The sequence below is a fragment of the Clavelina lepadiformis genome, chromosome 9, assembly GCF_947623445.1.
Source record: "Clavelina lepadiformis chromosome 9, kaClaLepa1.1, whole genome shotgun sequence".
Classification (NCBI taxonomy): domain Eukaryota; kingdom Metazoa; phylum Chordata; class Ascidiacea; order Aplousobranchia; family Clavelinidae; genus Clavelina; species Clavelina lepadiformis.
Window position 1 is genome coordinate 9,944,883 of NC_135248.1, and position 22,241 is coordinate 9,967,123.

Genomic DNA, 22,241 nt, shown 5'->3' on the forward strand with positions numbered 1-22,241 from the left:
CACGACCGATAGATACGAGACTCATTGAATATACACAGACCAACTCAAGCTATAATCATGTAACCATGAACTATAAGTGTCACTCAAGACCAACCGAAGTACTACAAAAGATTACAATATATAGTCACAATAAACAAAAACAATTGGTTATAAGTTATTGATTAATTAGTAATCTTTCTTAAATAGCTTTATCAACCTGTAAGCTTAAGCTACAATATATTAAATTATGACCGGTCATCTAACCGAAGTTTTTTTACACTGTTCTCCTTTGCTCATTATATTCCCCTACTATGTTTAAGAATAAAGGAATTGAAAAATTATTCCGTAATTACTCGTGTAAGGTGCTAAGGTACTCAAGTACTTATGCTGAATACTTGGTACTTGCCAAGTTACCTATACTGGTCATACTAGACTGGCCATACTGGTCTGGTACTCAAATGTTTTCTAAACTAAATACTTTTACTCGAGTAATAATATTAATACTGCTCTACTATATACCTTTGTAGGTCTTAGTTAAACGGAAGTATACAGGCCTATTATGAACATCAAATAAACTCGTGTATACTGTATTTTATATTTATCGCTTTAATGCAAGCAGAATACCATAGACATCTTAGATTGCAATAGTTCTCTTAATCTTAGTCTTTCTCTTAGTCCTATAGGCCTAGTGGTTTTTAGAGAGGTCCTGTGTATGGTATGTAAGTTTTTTTTCCTGCACCGGAAAGCTTAATTTTCAAAGACTTGTAGGCACCGGTATGCGCGATTATGCACCGACTGACTTTGTTTAGTAATTATTTAGCTTACAAAGTAGCTTTTTGACCCATTTTGTGCACCAGATAGCTGATTCTGTAAGCCTACAAAAGTGAATACAGCATTTCAAAAGTTCGGCATAAGGCCCACTATGAATTTACACATTGTTTGAGTATGATTATAATCTTATCAAATTGGTTCAAAATCACGTTTCAAACTGCTGTACTGGTTTCTTAAAATCAAAACTACAAGTTTGAGAACTTAGTCGTATAACTACTTTCATGTAAACTTTGTTTGCAACCAAGTAGTTTGATGCAATGCATCCCCATTTGGATGTTTTCCCTAAACTAAAGTGCTTTGCTTACCGTATGTGGTAATACATGGTCCAATAGGGTTTTGTGACTGGTAAACTTTTTTGTTTGAATTGGGTTTTTTTAATTTTAATTTTTGAATATGTCAAGTGTATTCATATTGTATGTATTATTATGTATTGTATGTACTAACTTGAATGTTCACCAAACCCAAATTGATTTTCCAAGTCCAAATGACCAATTATAATCAAGAGTTCATTTTCGTTCATAGAGAATCAATGTATTCAAAATTTGTAAATTATCTGGAATTAGGGAACTGCAGCTTAATCACACTGCAGTTATTAGACGAATTATGCCTTGACCTTTTTTGATTTTTCATGTTCTTTTATCACCATGTTACTTTCCTGTATAGTCGCAATAAACTCCAAGTTTGTCCACAAATTTGAAAAATGCCCATAACTGCGTAAGATAACTATGTGTCTTACCTTTTCATATATATAAGTACTCTTCTTCAGCATACAGTATTCATTTTCAACTTATCACTGTTTTTGCGAACTGTTTAGTGATGGCTTGGGAATTGATATTAAAAACACTTAAATGCATTTGCATCATGATGCCAAGGTTTGAAGTTGAGCAAACCATACTGTTGATGTTGTTGTAGAGGTAGGGTGCTGGATTTGGATAAAACCACAAAAAATGCATCCATTAGAATAAGCATACAGGCAAGCTCAATAACTGAACTCTAAGGGTGAGAAATTATCATTTATCACTGAGGTTTGGAAATCAATGAATTGTTTTATATAAGTATATTTAATTTCTATTACTTTTTTCCGAAAAACTAGAAATTACAGTGTAATGCAAAGTTAAAAAGTTGTACTCTGCAAGCATGGCATCCCCTTCTGGAGCTGGGGATGCTTCATTATCGTCATCCAGTTTTACGTTTTCTCAGGCACTGTTTAATCAACTGAAGCACTATGAATCCCTTATTCTTTCCCTACAAAGACTTTTGGTCTGGGAGAAACCTGCACAGTCTGCGTTTTTTGTGTTTGTGGTCCATGTAGTATTTTGGTACATTTTTATAAATAGTCATCATGCTTTTGGATTTGTATTTTCTCTGGTACTTTTTCTCTTGTTGATCGACCTATGGAAGCATAAGATTTGGCCAGAAATTCGAGCAGAATCTCCTGACGCTGAAGCAGAGTGGGGTGAGCTCAATCCCAATCTCCTTTGTTTACGTGAAATGTGTGAAGTAGCAGCCAAAGTCGTCATTAGTATTAGTAGCACAATAAACGATATACTTGCTGTTCGCTCAATGTATCCTGGAAAATTTTGTTTATGTTTCAACGGAGCATGTTTAGTGTTAATTGTGCTTGGGAACAAAATACCTGGTGTTATTTTGGCATACTTCACAATGTTATGCATGTTGTTGTGGCCGGTACTTTGGTATCATAGATTGCTAGAAAGGACTTATCTGCTCGTGGAACCTTTTCTCATGCAGTTGCAATACACTTTAAAACAGCGACCCAGCGAAGCTTACCTGTTGACTAAATACGTCGCTGACCAAAAAGATACCGAAATCCAAAATGGTGTTGATGATGACTTATCAGACTTTGTGCCAACGTTAGATGAAAAAACAACTGCTGTTCTTGCCAGAGCTATCACTGACGATTCTGAACTTTCAGAAACAGATGAGGAAATTTTGGCTAATGAGCTTCCGTCATTTTCTCGATCAAGCACACCGGATGGTTTGCTTTCGAAAGAGTTTTGCCCAGCCTCATTACAGCATCAACAATTGCAAAATATTGATAACCACAGTGACGATGATGATGACCATTTTGGCCTGCTTTCAACAGTCCTGAATCTGAAAAAACCAGAAGATACCAGTGAAAACATCATGGTTTCAACCAACCAACCTGAGGCCTCACAGTGTGTGGATAATCCTTTAAATAATTTGATAAAAGGTGCAATAGAAGGTGTTGTCCGTGATACATTTACTTCCCTTGCCCAATCTGTGAAGCCTCCTTTTAGAGATTTAGGCGAACAGAGTTCTTCATCCACCCCAACAAGTGATTATGAATTTGTGATACTTTCCAGTGAAGACGAAGATAACATTTGATAGAACTTTGAAATGGAAAAATATCAGAAATTGATTGATTGAGTGTTTTTCTGCTTTTGACTGTGATGTCCTGATATGTGGATAAATTGCTCAATGTGTCTGTCATTGTGTATGCACACCTGAGTTAATGTTTTTTCTCAATTTTGCAACAACATCCACTATTTGATTTAATAGTATAGTATTTCAAATCCTGGTGCACTTGATTACTGTGACAGATACATATATGTTATGTTTTATTTCAATGAATTATTTTAAAACTGTAATCACAACACTGCTATTGATTCATATGCCGAAGTATGTATACAGCTTGTCTATACGATTGAAATCAGAAATCAACCTGTGTTCAAAGTTAGGCGTTCAAGCTAGCATTCAAAGTACTGTTTTGGAATAACGTACCACTTCAAAATTTGCTTACATCCTTTTAGTCGAGTACTCCAATTGAATTGGTTATATGTTCTACTTTCAAGTAATATTTGATGCCATTCAATGATAATATAATTAATTAATGTCTTGTATACCAGAGAATGTCACCTTGTCAAACTGGTCACATTTCGTGAATGTGTTGACTTTAAAAGATTGCCTCTTTTCGTCATTTATCGTTTATGTGTATGATGCAAATGTACCATGATGTTTTCCTTGTATTAACTTTATCTATTTATGTAGTTCGTCATGTGAACAATGGTATGGTAGGTCGACTTTTTGTACAACTTGCAACAAACTTCGACGCTTAAAACTTTGTGCGTTTCAGCGTGCTAGCGTCAATGATTACACCGTACCTAAAAATAAATACATGATCAAATACGTAAGTTTTTCAAATATTGACGATCGGCAGTGAAAAGAAAAATATTTTTCCCCATGAGCTGACAAATTTACTGTTCGGATTATGGTCTGATCAACAGCGGTGGGCAGCCGGTACTTTGAAAGTACCGTCGGTACCGGTTCTTGGCAAAATATGTACTGGCGGCTCCGGTATTCGGTGTTATTTAAAAAAAAAGTAGTTCAGTTCTTGTTACCGGTACTTTTTGTGTAAAAGATGCTGCTACAAATGCAATGTTTCCCGCAGTTATGCCCCCGGTAAAGGTTACTCCAGGTCAAAACACATGTGATGTTGATCGCTTGCAATTTTACTTGACATTTCTAGATTAAAAAACATAACAGTTGCTAAAATTAGTATAAAAGATTAATTAACATGTATTTTTGAAAACATACTTGTTCAAATTTTGAAATTATCACATGAAAAGTAAGATTACCGGGACCGACAGAAATTTCGTGAAAAAAGTAATTCGGTATAAGATTCGGTACTTTTTTTCAAAAGTACCGACGGTATCGGTACTATAAGGTACCGTGGTATAGTAATTCGGTACTGCCCACCTATGTTAATAATAATGCAATTAGTACTGTAATAAGTACAAACGATGACTGTTTTTCTTCAGTGTTCATAATGAAAAGTATCGAGTTCGAATAAGATCACAAAACTTGCAAATCCATATAAAAAACATTGCTTGAAGAACGCACACCAACAAATTTTTTGTTGTGGATTTGAAAAGTATGAGCAATACGTCTATGTTTGACAAAACGTTTGAAAAACTTCTTTTGACTTATAAGGGTATCTTAACCTAATTTGCTTGTTGAATTTTCTGATTCCATTGTTGCGTGCTGTTATACTCTGATCTTTTGTCGGCAGAAAAGTTTTAATATTACAACAGAATTAGTTTAACAGAAAAGGTTTTTATTATAGGGGGAGTACACTTTCTCAATATTACAAATAACCAATAACATAAGTAACGCTACCGCTTATAAGAGGTCTATTGAGTTGTAATCACCACAACTAGCTCCGACAACTCATCTGTTGATTTCGATGATTCACTCAGTTAAGGCTCTCTATCTCCCTCTGCTAGCTAGTAGACGTGCGAGCTTATAAAGCGTGAAAGCGATGGAAGTTAAAATGTTCAACAAGAAAAACGCTGCAAGTCGTAGCAGGTGCAGCAGCGAAACTATATTTTGACAATGGGAGATACATATAGTTAAAGCTGACACATTGAGACATAGATAAATATAATCAGTGTTAAGAATAAGAAGCGGGCATTTCCAGTAAAGATTTGTTATCAGCATAAATGCTGGAAAACACTCTGGGAACGTACTAAAAGGAGTGTTTACACGAAGTTATTCAGAGCACGTTTCCAAATAACAAACGACAGTTGAAGTGTCAAAGTCAAGTGTCAAAAAACAATTACATAAACTTCAATCAATAACTAGAAAACACTTTTGCAACAAATGATGTAATGGTAAAAGAATACCACCCAGGTCGCTACACGTTAATGTCTGGAGTGACCATAAACCACTTTAAATAATATTTCGAAATCTTAAACGTGTCCTCCAAAAGATTGAAACGTAGCAACTTGTTGCGGCTGAAAAAGTAATCATTTAGTGTAAAATATAAGCAAGGTATATAAATGTATGTAGCCTATAGCCTTATTTTTGTCTCGATGTCCTCTCAATACTCCCGAAAAGCATTAGCAACCGAAGGAGTTGATGAGAAAAGCTTTTCAATATTTTCCCTAAAGAAAGAAAAAAGTAGTTTAAGAGTTTCGAAAGCATTATTTTGAAAGGTGTCGGAAAATCAACTGAAAGAAATCCAGTCCTTCACAGAAGGATGTATTCTTAAGGGTACTGAAACATATTGTTCTTGCGCGATGGCCTGGAGCCAGAGAGGAAACTCCAGTACACATTCGTGAATATTGGTCATCCCGTGAAGAAATATCTATTTCTAATGAAACTTTATTCAAAAGGCAGAAGGTAATAATTCGGAAACTAATGCGTCGGTCCATCTTTGGTCGAATTCATTTCATTATTTGAGATCGGGCGTGTGTTGAAGAAAAGCACGAGATATCTTGATTTGGCCGAGAAGGTCGGATGAAACAAAGGAGTTCATCTCCCAATGCAGCATAAACAACGAGTTCCTGTCCAAACAACAAAAGCAGCCCTTGCTGAGCTACGAAGTTCCTGACCTACCATGGAGTAGGCTAGACATCGATTTACTCACACTCAATGATAAACACTATTTGATTTTAGTAGATTTTCATTCGAATTTTTGGTAGCTGTTCACGCTCGATGAAACCATTGCCAATAGTAACATCCAAGTTTGCAAAGAAATGCTTAGTCGCCACAACATTCCAAACCTTGTACTGAATGAAAATGGACCACAATTCGCTTGTTGGAGCTTTAAGCAGATTTTTCTCGCAGCTGGGAACTTAAGCAAGTGACGTCTTCACCTCATCATCATTAATCCAATGGAAAGACCGAATCGGCAATGAAAATAGTCAGGAGTCTCATAAAAAAGTGTTCCAGAAGACAAAGAGACATTTGGATGACTATACTCGATTGGAGAAACACACCGACAGGAGTTGACAGCAGTTCTGCTCAAAGACTCATGTCATGAAGAAGTCGCACTACACTTCTGACTTCAAAACAACTGCTACAACCTCAGCTAGTCCATGGTGTTAAAGACGCTTTAATACAGAAACGGTTGCAAGTAAATCGCCATTACGACAACGGAAGCAAAGATTTGGCTGAATTGCATCGCGGAATGGCCGTACGAATGCAACCATTGAAGGAAAATAGTTTGTGGACATTAAGAACTTGTGCCAAGAAAGTCGGCCCAAAATCATATATCTATTTGATGTGAATGGACGCTTACACTGTCGCAACCAGAAACACAAACGAACGCCACAAGGTAACATATGAGGACACCATACCAAATAGTGACACACTACCGGTATGTTATAAAACGGATAATAAGGTTCTTCATATTCAGGTCATCCTTAAACAGTTAAAGTTAAGAAGTTTAATTCCATTCAATCAACCAAAACTAAATTTGTAAAAAACATTTTTAAACATTTTAACTTTCTGGCCCTGCTCATGAGCTCCAAAACTTTCACTTAAAAATCGTTAAATTTGGGAATTCTCCCAAACCAAAAATGTTGCAAAAACAGACTTATAGCGCTGTGAGAAATCTACAACATTTTTTATTTAAAATTTTTGTAAATGTAACATCAGTAAACATCTTTAAATGCATTTTTTGTCGTATTTAGATCAGTATACAAGTATTTGGATTTTGTTTATCACAAGTATTAAGTGTATAATTCTGAAACTCAATTTGCTGCTTTCATAATACAGAAAAGAATTCTTTATGCAGCACACAACGAACGCAAAAAAAACAGGGTGATAAGAAAATGATTACAGAGCTTTCGTTACAAACGCAACCTGACAACACAAAATACTATAACAACACATTTTTAGGGAATAGTGATTTCAATTCTACTTTCGAAAACTGTGCAACCTCTACCGCTCCTCTATTGTTTGAAGAAAATTCTCCTTTTGTCGAAGATTTTTAGTTAACTTGATAACACAACTAGTGCCTAGGAGGAAAATATGCAAGTTTTTTTAAATCTCTCAGTGACTTTTTTATTGATGGCAAGGAACTGTTGCGGCCTGGGTGGTATTTTTTAATACCATGACATCATTTCTTGCAAAAGTGTTTTCTAGTTTTTCATTGAAGTTTATGAAATTTTTTTTGGCAAACACTTCAACTTCAACTGTCGTTTGATATTTGGAAATGTGCTGTGAATAACTTCGTGTGAACACTCCTTTTAGAAACGTTCTCAGGTCGTATTCCAGCATCTGTGTTGATAAGAAGTTTTTATTAGAAATGCCCACTTCTCAACTTAACACTGATTAATTATTTATCTATGTTTCAATGTGTCAGCTTTAACTATATGTATCTCCCATTGTCAAAACATTGTTTTGCTCCCGTTGCAGCTGCAGCAACTCATAGCGTTTTTCATGTCGAACATTTTAACTCCCATCGCTTTCACGTTATTTTAGCTCGCACCTACCAGCAAGCGAAGATAGTCGAGTGAGTCACCGAGATAGAGAGGGTTAACTGCGTGAATCAAACAGACGAGCTGTCTGAGATAGTCATGACTCATGGTGATTGCAACTCATGTATTAGACATCTTATAAGCAGTAGCATTACTTATGTTCTTAGTTATTTGTAATATTGAGAAAGTGTACGGCACCTATAATAAAAACCTTTTCCTGTAAACTCTTTCTTTTGTAGAATAAAAACTTTTCCGCTGACAAAAGGTTAAAGTGTTATAACCGCACGCAACAACATAGTCAGAAAATTCAACAGGTAAATTAATTTAAGATAAGTCAAAGCTCTTTAGAACAAAAGATAGCTAAAGATCTTTTTATGCAAGCACTGAATGAGTTAAAAGGACGAATATCTATCACAACAAAAAGAATAAGGGATACCGCAACATGTGCAGAATTTATTGGGCCAGATTCACGGTTTATTTTTATTGCAGAATGGCTCGGCAAAGTAATAACAGAATGAGGCTCTTCCCTAACAGTCCGTCTAGCAGACCCTATCTTAGGTAATCAACTGTTTGCTTACTAAAAGTTGTGATTGATGCTGCGGAAAGAGAAGTGAAACTAATGACTGGCGAAACCACCCAAATATATTAACTTAAAATCCTCCATAAAGAGAGAATTTTCTACAAGCAATAGAGGAAGAGACGCGGAAGTTGCAAAGTGTTCCTAAACAGAGTTGAGGTCTCCATTCTTACTCTAAAATACTACAGGATTTGGTCAACATGAACCCAAACCCGAAAAGATTCACCGAGTATCGTCTTTGTGGAAAATTTGGGCGAACACAAATACTAACATGGCAAATTTAAATACAAAAAAACTTAAAAATTTCTTGATTTGTAAAAAAATAAAAGAGTCCACATTTGTTAATGAAGGTCATTTACTTAAAGATTTTTCTTTTCAAATCAGTTTCTGATCATTAATTTTTAAGAATTATGTCACGTTACAAGCAACTTTTTGATGAAGTTTTATCATTTGGTGCTGATACGAATAAATTCCGGATTTACTCGTGTCGAGATTAATGATATTTGGATTCGCATGAGCCCTAATGTTCGTCCATGCGGCACATTCCTATAAAATATGCTATACTGTGTTGTCAGGATGAGTTCGTGGTAAAGTTTTGTATCCATTTTCCGATCACTCTGTATTCTTGCGTTCATCGTGTGCTGCAGCCTATATATACAATTCTTCAGTATTATGAAATTAACAAATTTGGCTTCATAATCGAACATTTATGATGAACAAAATCCAAAAGCTGCAGATTATACCATGGTATACTGGCTGCAAAATGTGTAATTATTTGTGAAGCATAATCAGTGGTGAGATTCAAATATTTTAACATCCGGTTCTCTCACTAACACCTGCCATATTGACCCGGAGCCGATATAACATAAGCCTATACATACGCATGTTAACAACCGGTTCGCGTAGGTCTCTTAAATCCCAAGAACCAGTTCGCACGATCCGGTGCGAACCGGCTGAATCCCACCACTGAGTTTAATTCTTCTTTTATAACTAGGTACAACAGAAAAATGCTTTTAAAGATGTTTACTATATCATCTTTAGAATAGTATTCAACAAAAAATGTTTTAAATTTCTCACAGAGCTATAAATGAACGTTTTCCAATTGAGAGAATTCCCAATTTTGCGATTTTTAAATGAAAACTTTGGGGCTCATGACCGGGGTCAAAAAGTTAAAATTTCCGAAAATTCCAAAAATTCCGAACGACCCGAAGCAAAGTGCGAATCCAGACAAAAGACATAAGCAATTCGTACTCAAACGAGGGTAAGAATTGTTACCGGTCTTTTTCTAGTGCTGGTTCGAAGGGACCTGCAGTTAACTGTAGGATTATATTTCATAAATGGTAAAAAGTGGGCACGTCTACACAGCAGTACAGGCATCGGTAGAATGTCACTCGTTCGATAACGGGCAAGGCGTAATCACATTTATCAGTGCTTCTGGCCGAAGGCAGAAAATACAAAGGCACGTCAAACCAAGCAGAAAACAACGTGCATAACAGAAGCATGGTTTAACCCAGAGCTTCTCAAACGTTTTGGTTCTGCGACCCCATTTTAGAAAAGAAATTTCTATGCGACCTATAGCCTACAACGTTAATGATGTTAAAAAATAAACGTCCAATTACATTTCAAGTGGTATTTTTGTCTCTGGCAAAATGATATAAGTGCACAAAATCCACCGAAGTACAGTGAATGTAGCCTATATTAATAAAAAATCTCGTAATGGAAACAGTAAAGCGAACAAAAAATTAACAAAAACAATCCAAATTATAAAAATTAAATTTGTTTCACGACCCTAAACGGGGTCGCGACCCACAGTTTGAAAAGCCCTGGTTTAACCGACGGGGACTATAATAAAACAAGTTTATTCTTATTTCTAAAACTTGATCATTACTTGTTAGCTCTAAGATGAGCTATTGTTTCCTTAATATTTTTTGTGCAATCGCGGTCGGCGTTCAAATGTTGTCAAAACAAGGTCATAAAATCATTTAAGTCTGACGACATTTTAGGGTAGCTTAGGACAAAGCTATAAAACAAGTTAAAAGCTTGCGCAAGAAAATCATTCGTTTAAGTCTGACGTCACATTTATGGCAGGAAGAAACAGAGCTTATCAACCCAATCAATTGTGTTCCAGGCACTCCGTGGAATCCTAAGCAACCGTTTCCATATGTAGGCCTACATCTCAAAGGTGTCTCTATTTGCGGCAGTAGATGGCGCCACACCCTACCGTAGATGGACTAAACTTCGGCAAGCAATACAGCTTCTTATGAGGTTGTCGCAGCAGCTAATGCGTCTTCATAACCTGTCAGAAATGATTCTGCCTTCACCTGTTTGCAACAAAACGACCATGGTGTGAAACTCAATTGAAGCTTTTTACATAACGTCACTTGGTATAGAATCTATACTATAGATGAACAGATTTGGTAAAGATAGACCAAAGGCTAAGCTGTCTTTTTACTAGTGTGATCACAGATGCAAGTTCACATGATTAATGAAATATAGTCTGCCCAGAATATTTAATATCGCAGTATGAAAGTAGAAGTGGTAGTATAATAGCAGAAACGCTAGTAAAAAATGAACATACTTTCAAACCCTCGTGCACTTGCAATAGGCCTACATAGATCATGTAAACTTAGTTCTAGACTGAACTTACAAAAAGAACAATTGACGCAGATCTTAATATGAAAACATTCACGACGATTTATAAATTGGGGGCTGGTGGGGCCTACTGCTGATGAAAAGGGTTTTAAACGTTAGTTCACAGAAGGCACAAAGCGACGTTTTATCTATTCTACAACAATGGCATTTCATATGCTTTTGTATTAATCATAAATTTGTTTTTCGATGATAGTCGTAACATTACCTGGCATCATTCTACTACTTGTTGGTGTTGCTTTGAAAACAATAGCTTACTTTTTAACAGAAAATTGAGTGTCCGTTAGTGTCAAAGCTGTGTCAATGATAAATTGAAACAAATGATATTAACTACCAAAAGTCTTTACAGAGCGGCTGAAGACGGAGTACATAGACAGTTAATCACTAAATGCAGCTTGCATAGGCTATACCTATACGTTTCCTCATGTGAGTAATTATGATGAAATGATCATTGCTTCCTGCCTCTAACGCCGTGGCGCAACCCAGCTTAGTTAAAACAATACGGAAATAGAAATATGGCAACACCTGTACCAAGATGTTCAACACGCAATCTTAGAAATGTTTCAAAGACGAGGTGCCTTTGTTGACGCTGTGTCAGTTATCAAAGAGGTGTCTTAAGTAGCAGCATCAAATTACAATAATTCGGCCATGTCTGATGTAACTTACTTCAAAGTAATGAAGAATGGAAATAGAAATGCCACCAATATGCGTTGTATATCTGTAAAAGAAATGTCAACACAGAAGCAATCATTGTCAAGAAAATATTAAATTTGGCTTTGACAGTACAACTTACTCACTAACATTTCGAATTTTCGGAAGTTTTTTTAGTTTATCATTAACGTACAAGATTGGCGACATAGAAAGTCAGTTGATCCCCTTCCTCAAAATTTTTAACTAACCTCCTGTAGCTTGTGGTTTTGATTTGTTGGAGGTTACGTCAATTTTGTAACTAGAAAATACGTAGCAGCAACAGGCAGTATAGAGTTTCAATCAATTTTATTTGAATGCGCAGCAGGAAATAATTTTGAACTTGAACTATCGGAGTGCTAAAGTGGTAACACAGACATTTCGCCAGGCAAGTGACTATTCAGCTGTCGGTATTTTAGCTCTAATTTTTTGACCCTCACGGATGTTTCAGCTGGTTGTTGGTAGTGTAGCATTTCTGATCTAGCGTCAGCTCTGCCCTTAAAAAATATTTTTGCTGAAGACCGGCACAAAACCTTTATTTTACCTTTCAGATAAAGTGTAAACTGAATAATTATATTACATAACAATGGAAGACGAAGTAGCGTACTACTCTGCAGTTTCTAGCGATCATGAAGAAGACCCTTACAGCGAAATAGGCTTGAATTCTGTAGCATCCGGTATGCCTATTGACGGATACGTGGAGTACAACTACGAGGTGGCGTATTGCCTATATGTCAAATTTGCAACTAGAGCAGAAATATTAGGGAAGCTGACATTCTGCATGTATTTTTATCACTGCGGTAGACAAGTGTCCACGAGTCACTGCCTGCTTATTCACGTAAATATGGCTTAAGTTAAAGTAATGTCCTAAAATAAGTTAACCTTAAAGCAAAGAAAAGTTTTTACCGTAAGTATACCGGTCAAAAATATTTTTTAATTATATTTTATAGTTAAGCAATAGTGCAGAACGTAGATGATTAGGTGCAGGCAACGTTTATTTTAGACATAGAAAACTCATAAGCGACAGAACATGTAGCCTACTGGTGAAGTTTACGATTCCTTACCGCAAATATCGGTACCCAGATCTGGTTTTCACCAATAGCAAAGCTTAAGCGAGATATTCTTTTCATACTTGATCCAAACGTCAACCATCACTTCTGTTTATTTCATATCGTGACGTCATAACTAGCGCCTGGCAGCGTATTCGCGACACATTTTTGACAATAATTATATATTAACCACATAATATTTTTCATTTTTTTGTTCGAATTCTATCGAATAATACTTGTTTGATTTAAGGTTAACTTAAGTGTTTTACCATTCAGTGTTTTACCTTTCACTTGTGTCCTGCCGTAGGTTTCTTAAAAACGTTCTTGCTGGAAAACGCACCCCTGAAATAATGTCAACTACAGGAGAAATACTAGTAAACTCTCCAGGACCATGACACTGCAATAAAATCACTACCATATCTTTAACTATAATCTTATAATCTTATCTTACCATACCATAATCATGTATCTTAAACTCTTAGCTAAAATCGCGCAAGGGATGCGAAAATGCTTTTTCCTCCTGCAAGGTGTGTGGGCTACTAAATGAATTGAGAACCGCTGAACTAGGCAACAAAATCCGAAGCGGGCCTCTTGGATATTTTTGTAACATATTTGTTTTGAATTATTATCTGTTTCCTTTTAGACTAAAAACGTAATGGACATAGATAGAACTTAAAGAAGCGTTTTCAAAAGGCAAGACAATTCGTTTGTTACGCCATTAAACTTGCTATAATTAAGCGGCTTCCATCGTTAAATCGTGTTTAGCCTAGTAAAACTACGTTTTTCAGCAGAGGCTTTTACCTACATAAGGTGGGCAAACTTTGATCCAGTTCATTTTATATATTCAAACGACAAGGGGAGTAGCGCTCTATAGAAGAAAGTAATCGTAATTGCACTATATAAAATAACATTTCTTTATTCATGCTCTTTGTTAATAGAAAAATATTTGTTTGCAGGTTGGCCGAAAAGGCAGAGGACCTGGACAATTCGGGGGTTGGATCCAACACTTCACTGTAAGCCACGATGGAAAGACTTTATACGCTTGCGACGTGTTTAACAAACGGATTCAATTAATCGATTTGGCGAATAGAAAACCCATGTAAGTTATTCTTTACACATTTCCTTCCAACGATGTCAGTTAGACTAAAATATAAAAACTGAAATGGTGAAAGAAGTTTAAAGCTTTGCACTAAGATTAAGCTTGTTGAGAGAAGTCGGTCTTTGTGTGTTCTTGAGTCAAGTTGATTGACACATCCTGTACCAAGTGTTATTAGCTTGATCAGTGCGGCTAACCTCATCAGATTTTTAAAAAGTAGGCTTATTAATTTCACCTAAATAATTCAAATTAATAAAATACTCGAGTAAGTAACTTGTAGGCGTAAACTAGCCTATACCTTTATCAAGTATTTAATTTCACGGGAAAATAGAACAAAATTGGATAATAATTAATGCAAAAAGCATCCCCAGGTTCGAGTATAAAGAAGAAGTAGGCCAACTTGAAAGCACTAATGATTGTTTTAAAATGCAGACATGCATTTCCATCGAACATGGCAGGTTTCAAATTTCAAGCTCGTGGTATCAGCGTTCTACGCAACGGAAACCTTTGCATCAATTGCGTGGGTTTTGATGGTACGTCACGAATTGGCATATTTACCCCGGAAGGACGTGTTGTCAGCAATTTTGGTCAAGGAACTATCGGGTCGTCCTGTGCAATGACAGTTGATAGTATGGATAGGATCACAGTGATGGACAGGTATACTATTTTTAATTTGGTAGAAATCAATACAATACAAGTGGAAACAAAACTCCGAATCCTATTGTGACATTGCATTGCACAGACGAAGAATGCAAATTACCACCTGTTCCCGAGACGGCAAGATATTAGGAACGTTCCACCCGCAAATACAAGGTGACGTCTTGCGCTTAGGATCCGATAATCGTGGAAGAATCATCGTACCCAATCATCTTGACAATTCTGTGATCGTATTCGAGCCGAACGGCAGAGCTGTCTACAAAATAAAGCCAGCATATGGTTCGGGTCATAGTTTTAAATATCCCGGGGCAGTTGCGTGCGATGCTGACGACAATATTCTGGTTTGCGATGTCGGGAATCACAAGGTCACTCAATTTTCATCCGAAGGAGTTTTCCGCACCACTCTTCTATCGCAGAAGCAACATGGACTCTGGCGTCCTCATGACATAGTGGCCACGCCACAAGGAAACGTTCTTTTAAGCGAAGTGTCGCAAACTTATATTAAAATCTTCTGCTTCTCAGCCAGAAGATATTAAGGCTCAAACAAGCCTTTTTGAAACTTTTGAAGCTGCGTCAAACACACATTGTAAATATATGGCGAAGTGCGTTTCTACAATGGCACGCATATTTACCGTAACAGAAAAAATGTCTTTGTATAGCTATCAATATTCCAGAATTAGTTATATCATTGCAATGTTATGTCGGAAACACGCGTGACCACTGGCAATTGACAAATACCTGCCTTGACTCAATAATTTCGAATGTTGAAAACCTCGCTGAAAATGGCGTCGAAGTCGACTGACTGAGACGTTTTCATGCGCTGGAATTTTTGCAGGGCGTAAAAACATCCTGACAATCGCAACCAAAATAGCTCAGACTGTGCGGTATTTATCACGAGTTTTCATTGAATTTTCCCAATACACAGTTAACTGATGATGACAAAATTAGATCCAGGTTTCTATGGTAATGATATTTCACCGTCGGCTTTCTTACACCACTAAACAAAACACTGGAACTGTAATCAGCGATATATTCACAGCATTGCCAAACGATACAGCGACCATAGTTCTATACTATAGTAACAAAGCCTTTAACGGGACAGTATATATATTCGTATGGCAGCGTAAATACTGTGAGTTAGCTACGTTCCGCCACCTTGTGCTTATTGGCACGGGATGAAATTTTATTGACACCGTTCCTTGTCATTATCATCATCGTTTTTTATTTAAGATCTCGTCGTAGGGTTCAACTTTACGGCATTTAGAGTGATCAATGCATAGTTAAAATGACTTGTTAAGTAAAAGTAAATGACAGTTTGCAAAACGTATATATAATAAGCTTTAAGAATGAAGTACAGAATGTCCGTTATCGCGCAAGTTAAAACTCGAATAAACGAGACTTCCAGATTTTCAGAATAGGAAGCAAAACATACAAATATGGCATACTGTGTACAATATTTTTGAAAAAAACAAAAAACGTTTATTGGAAATCCTAAAAAATAAACTTCGAAAACTTCTGCGCCTACGCTGAAAATCGTCCAGTTTCATTGGAATAGACAGCAAGTGGTTCTAAACCGTAGTCACCTCCAAAGTGAAAATTTTTTTAAAGTTAGCTCACTTCATTCCCACAAAATTTTCAATATTTAACCTTTTGTGTTTTAAATTGACTGTCAATTTCCAGTAATTCGGTCTCGAGCAATCTTCGTTTGGCGACGTCTTCCGATATTTGAGTTTCGATTTCTTCACGTCTGAGATGAAACAGGAAGCGTGTACAAATGATGTTCGTAAAATGTTATATATACTACGTGCTTACTATTGATATAATAAATTAGAGCCCAAAGCCTTGAACAAATGGATAAACGAGAAATAAACGAAAAACATTCACGGACACGAAGAAACTAGTCACAACTGCAAATTTATTGCCTTTTCATCAAAGACAGCTGACTGATAGTTCCAGCAAAAACCAAATGTTTTGGGCCATGAGCGTTTTTACGGCATTAAAAAATCGTTTCATAATGCGTTTCAAAATTGTATATCAAGAATCGATAGGTATTTTACATATAAATGTGAGAATACATTTCTTATTGCGAGGTGTTTTAAAGTGGTTATTGAGGCAGAAACCAGGAATTTCTGCGATCTGCATGTTTTGGGTGGGGTAGACTATCGTGGAAATTTTAGACTAAGCTTTTAAAAACTTTTGGACTCCCGCTCAACGCAGTCCTCAATACACCACTGGTCACCTCGTTAAGTTGATGCAAATGAACACTATAAAACACACCAATTACTAACCTTCTAGCCAATGCCCGCATTCTATCACTAGCAGTCAATTCCTTTTCAACATTTGCCTTATGTTTAGCCGTTGATATATGAAGCAAATATTGCTGTTTTGAGTTTAGGTCTACAGAGCAAGTGTTGCATCTTTCCCAGTTAACTGAGGTGTCTGCTAGAGCTAAAATAATCCATTGCTGAATATTCAAGCAAGACTTGTTATTGACACAAAAACCAGATTAGTGCCATTGAAATGTGGATTTTACAAACTGAAACAAATATTTGTTCATATAAGCAAAACACATGCAACATTGTAAGCAAGTACCATCAAATGCCGCTTTTTCCTTCAATTTTTTTGCATGTTTTTTTCCAGCATAGTGAGTCCTTGCAACAATAGTTGAAGAAAGTTCACATCCACACAGTGAGCAATACTCCATTTTGCTGCAGTTCTGCAAGTCTTCCTGACAAAGTATCATATAAATAGCAGCTTTTAAAATTTATACGTACAGTAGTTGCAAAGCTTCAAATTTCATACAACTCAATCATGATTAAAAAAAACTAAGCAAACATCAAAAAATTAAATGGCATAATTTTGATTATAAAATAAAGTTGTCTCTTGACTGAATCCTCGTATAAGAAAGTATGTTAATTCTTAATTACACAATGCAATAACTTAAGGAGTTCATGAAATTCCTGGTAGGTAAAGCAAACATTATGCTATGAAACAACTACAATTGAGCATAAAAAATTCCAGATTTGGTCTCAAACACATGCACACACATTTCGTTTGTGTTTACCTTTCTCTCAACTCGATCTTGCTGATGCAGTGGGTGAACTTTTTTTGCACCCACTTTTATTAAGAAGTAATTGCGGACTTTTTTCTGGTGTTTTTCACTCTAAATAGAAGATGCATTTCATGATGTTAGCACTGATTGTCTGACTTTAAACCAAAATTAAAAGTGAGGTTACGTAGAACGACTTACAATATCATAGATTTATAGTTGTTACCTGGTAATGGGCATTTGTTTGTTCATTGCCAGCAAGCGTAGCATCACACACTTTGCAATAGCTTGGAAGAAAAAGATTATCTGGGTCATCAGCATCGCCAGTGGAAGACTCAATTACTAAACGATCTACAAGATATGAATGCATGATCACTGAAGTTTAGCTCCAGTTAACCAAAATTATTTTGATCTTTTTTCCGAAAACCTAACTTCAAAGTGTGTAATAAACTTACGCTCTTACTTTGCAAGCTTTTGTACTGACGTAGCTTTGTTGCATGTTTTTTGCCAGAGAAATGAGCAAAACTGAGTGATGGCGATTCCAACAAAACATCACACATATAGCAGTAAGCTGATGATAAAAATTTTTGCAATTAACTATTGACAGAGAAAAAAATGCTATGCAAGGGTCTAGGCCGGGGGCGTTCAAATGGCGGATCTCGATCCGTATCCGGATCTTTTCAACTTTTTGTGTGGATCTTCCAACGTTTGGTACATTTACATAAATAAAGCACCATGAAAATTGAAGCATGTCCAATATGTTTACTATTCGTGTTTAGTGGATCATCATGTTGTCAGGTTTGGCTGTGGTGGATCATGGCACAAATCATTTGAACACCCCTGGTCTAGGCTATCAAAACTGCACCATAACAAGTGATGCGCATAGTTTAATGGTTCATCAAATACTGTGATGCTTTCGATATATGTAAAACAACTAAATATTCCAGTCTGAGTAACTGCATATCTGATAGCATTATTAATAATTTACGTAAATTGTGGGTTTGATGTGAGCAGTGAGCTGTTAATGTCAAATCACTAAATCGGAAAACTCATTCTGGTTACTATATTATAAATATTCGATAAAAACATAAAACACAAATATGTTGAATGTCGTTTTTTTGCCTTCCCATTTTCAGCCTAGATGCAAAATTGATGCACATGCTTATACAGCACAGAGGTTTCAAAATCCTCATCACACAACATAAAACAATTCATAAAATTTCAAAAGATTGGACTAGCCTACATTTTAAAATCGAGTATGTGGACAAAACAATAGCAGTGTGTCACAGAATTCCGACGTGGTTGTCAGATATAAATGAACAGAACTACTACAATGGCAAACCTAAGTACAGTAAGCCTATGTTATTTCATATTCATGAAGTCAATACAAGCAAGCTTGATATGAATTTATTGTGTAATTTGCAAAAAGCAAGAGTAGAGTTCAATTGTTTTATATTTCATTGTAATGTTGTTTACCAAACAAAATTATGTTTTCAAGTGTAAATCTATTAGGCCTATGTTAAAACACATGGTAAACTTCACTAAAAGTGATATAGATGAAAGTATTGCTGAACCAAAATAATCACTAATTATGAACGATTAATTGCTATATAAGCAAGCCTGTGCAGTTAAAGTGGATGTTTCTGATAGATGGATATTATAAATTGCAGCCTGAAAAGAATTGATTTACAGACTATTAAATCTGCTAGCATAGATTAGTCTAATTTAAAAGTTTTGTGTAGAGACTCCACAACCAGGAGCACATCACTTTGATTACAAAAACCATAAACACAGTGAGGGTAGAATGATTGTCATTAGAATTGGGAGGAAGTAAGACGTTATGACAATGCCATCAGCTATGACTGTATCCATGTCCACTGATTGACATATAGGGATTCGACTTCACTTTTACTTCATTAATTTAAAGATAACTGACTAGTTGCATAGAAAAGATACTGAGATATATATTAAGTGTATTTCGGATATTATTGATAAAAAACTTTAAACAATTGGTTTTAAAAGTAGCTCAGAAGCCAACATCATTCAAGTGTCCCTAAACTAAACAGTACCAGTAACTGACTATGCATTTATAGAATAACATTAAATATCTCTGCAAGTAAATAAAAAACAATTGTCCATACTTCCAACTTCTTTTCCATCACAATTAAAACCAGATATTCCAAGAGGTCCATACTCCGTCGAAAATATGTCTTTTGTAAAATCATCACCATGAGTATCCGATTCATACAATGATTTCAGGTAAGCCATTTTACCAATTAAAAGATATTATATCTAAAAAATAATTTAAATAATTTTAAAATAATCTTAAAGAATTGCACTCTCCTCATACAGGCTTTGGCCTCAGCTCAAGATGCTTACCGAATGCCGACCGTGCTTGCGCCAGGGCCTTGATGCACACAACCTGGTTTGGTGCACAGGTACTTTTTTGTATTGTTTATTTTTTGCCATAACTATGAGGAGCGAAAGTTACGATGCCATACATTGTAATTATAGCACAATAAAACACATGGTTGTGAACAATTAACGATCAGCATTCAAAAATAACAGGCATTGCTTTTTCTCTTATTGCATATCGTAATATGTTATTGTAAGTTGTAACATAGTTCACCGTAATGGATAGTGTATCTACTATCCTCACATAATAGTTTAGTTTAAGGGAATTTAGCATGATTTCCTTATGGTTGTTAGGGTGCCTCCAAAATATACAGGTTTACTTGGACCGCTTGGATCGCTTAGACTGCGACATTGGATTGAAAGTTTTTTGAAACCGTGCATTTAGTTAGGTGATCATATGGTATTTTAAACATATTTTTTGAAACTTGCTGCAAATAAAGCACAAATTTTCACATTAATGTTTAATAGGCCTACGTGTTGTTCCATCTTGGTTTAGCATGATTGTGCAAGATGACACTCTTTGTATTCTAAAACAGCGGTCCCTAACCGGTCCATGGACTGTTTTCAGCCGGGTCGCAAAGGTTTCACACATAAAAGATTAAATACGATACTCTTACCGGATAGAAGAAATATAAAATATGATAATATAAATAAAATATAAAATCACCAAACGAAAATAAAACATAAACGGTGACACGCAATGATTTATGTTCGTTTCTTGAATACAAACGTTCAGGCAAAAAGCATTTTGTTGCAGTAATAGCATGTTGATGTTTTCACTCTGAGTTACTATACGGAAGCGTTATGGTGAAAACGCATTTAATACTTGCTATTTTACTCTTGCTGCCCCCCAAAAATGGCAGCGGTAATTCGGAAAGAGTCTATATCAAAGGTGGGCAAACTGCGGCTCGCTGACATGTGTTTTGTGGCTCTTCAAGCTGAATAGCAATATCCATTATTGATCATTATCCATGCATTGTTTACCGTATTTGTATTGACACTACTGATTTTGCGGCTCGCTGGTGTTTGTAGTTTTCCGTAAAGTGACTCTTTCATTGAACAAGTTTGCCCACCCCTGGTCTATATCATGACTTACTATAGTTACTGCAATTATAGTAAGCCATGGTCTATATAAAATAACAACTGAACAATGGATAGGGGTCGGACCTTTTCATGACCTCGGATTCGATTCCCAGTTGCGCTATCGCTGTAATAGAGAGTTTACTATTTCACTGTAAAAGTAGATCTTAGATAATGATATGCTATAACATTTAAGTTAGGTTAATAAGAAACTGTGAAAAAGAACTTTAAAAGCACGATTTTTCGAATATTGGTAGCCGTTGTAATAATACCCTTGGCCTTGAGCAAAGCATGGATACGAAGTGGTAACTCAAAATGCTAGTGTCAGCGAGTAGCTGGCATACAAACTATTAGTAGTTGGTAAACCAGTTATTTTAGTAGCTGGCGCACCAGCTAGCAGTACAGCTGGCATTTGGTGGTTACCTCTATTATTCAAAGTATGAACAACGCTTGCTCCTGTTTAGTGATACTTTTGAAAACTGAACAGTTCTAAATTCGGGCATCATAACAAAAATTAAAAAAAAAAGAAAATGATAATGCGTATTCATTCATTTATTTCATTCGGTAAGCTCGTTAGGCGGGCGTGCAGAAATACTTTCCTCTGTCCCAGGATAAAGAATTTGATGCCACATCGATCTAACGGGTTAAACCAAATCAGCTGATTGAAAAAAAAAACAAAGAACAATTTCTGACCAATCATCTATTGAGATGCATCTGCCCATAGCTGAAAAGTGGCAATTGTCTTTTTGTCTCAGAGGCAACGGCAAGCGAAAGGTTGTTTAAAAGAGTCTTGTGAAATGTTGCTTTAACACAATTCTTGAGTAGCCTAGTTGCAGTGATATTTGAGACAGATCTCCCTAAACCTGGTACAAGGTGGTACTCGACACTGGCCGGTATTTCGGGTCAAAGAAAGAACGTGTATTTT

The 22,241-nt window shown here is 36.0% G+C and overlaps 3 protein-coding genes across 5 annotated transcripts; 2 read left to right on the plus strand and 1 right to left on the minus strand.

Annotated features, from left to right (window-relative positions):
• Positions 1-688: 688 nt before the first annotated feature.
• LOC143470990 (reticulophagy regulator 3-like) lies at positions 689-3,978 on the plus strand. The gene has a single exon (XM_076969299.1). The coding sequence runs from the start codon at positions 1,948-1,950 to the stop codon at positions 3,175-3,177; it is 1,230 nt and encodes a 409-aa protein (XP_076825414.1). The 5' UTR covers positions 689-1,947; the 3' UTR covers positions 3,178-3,978.
• An 8,544-nt stretch (positions 3,979-12,522) lies between these two features.
• On the plus strand, positions 12,523-16,288 carry LOC143470995 (E3 ubiquitin-protein ligase TRIM32-like). Of its 2 annotated transcripts, none has more exons than XM_076969303.1 (4): positions 12,523-12,808; positions 13,976-14,118; positions 14,548-14,772; positions 14,858-16,288. In XM_076969303.1, exons 1-4 carry the CDS (start codon positions 12,557-12,559, stop codon positions 15,306-15,308), a joined length of 1,071 nt encoding a protein of 356 aa, XP_076825418.1. In that variant the 5' UTR covers positions 12,523-12,556; the 3' UTR covers positions 15,309-16,288. The 2 variants fall into 2 exon arrangements, with proteins under 2 accessions (XP_076825418.1, XP_076825419.1); XM_076969304.1 differs by having other exon boundaries at positions 12,523-12,685.
• LOC143470996 (zinc finger matrin-type protein 4-like) lies at positions 15,972-20,476 on the minus strand. 2 transcript variants are annotated; one of them, XM_076969305.1, is made up of 8 exons: positions 20,201-20,469; positions 19,963-20,113; positions 18,285-18,392; positions 18,048-18,172; positions 17,837-17,935; positions 17,365-17,500; positions 17,061-17,220; positions 15,972-16,519 (listed from the first exon to the last, which is right to left on the minus strand). In XM_076969305.1, exons 2-8 carry the CDS (start codon positions 20,087-20,089, stop codon positions 16,408-16,410), a joined length of 867 nt encoding a protein of 288 aa, XP_076825420.1. In that variant the 5' UTR covers positions 20,090-20,113; positions 20,201-20,469; the 3' UTR covers positions 15,972-16,407. The 2 variants fall into 2 exon arrangements, with proteins under 2 accessions (XP_076825420.1, XP_076825421.1); XM_076969306.1 differs by lacking the exon at positions 18,285-18,392 and having other exon boundaries at positions 20,201-20,476.
• Between the last annotated feature and the right edge of the window lie 1,765 nt (positions 20,477-22,241).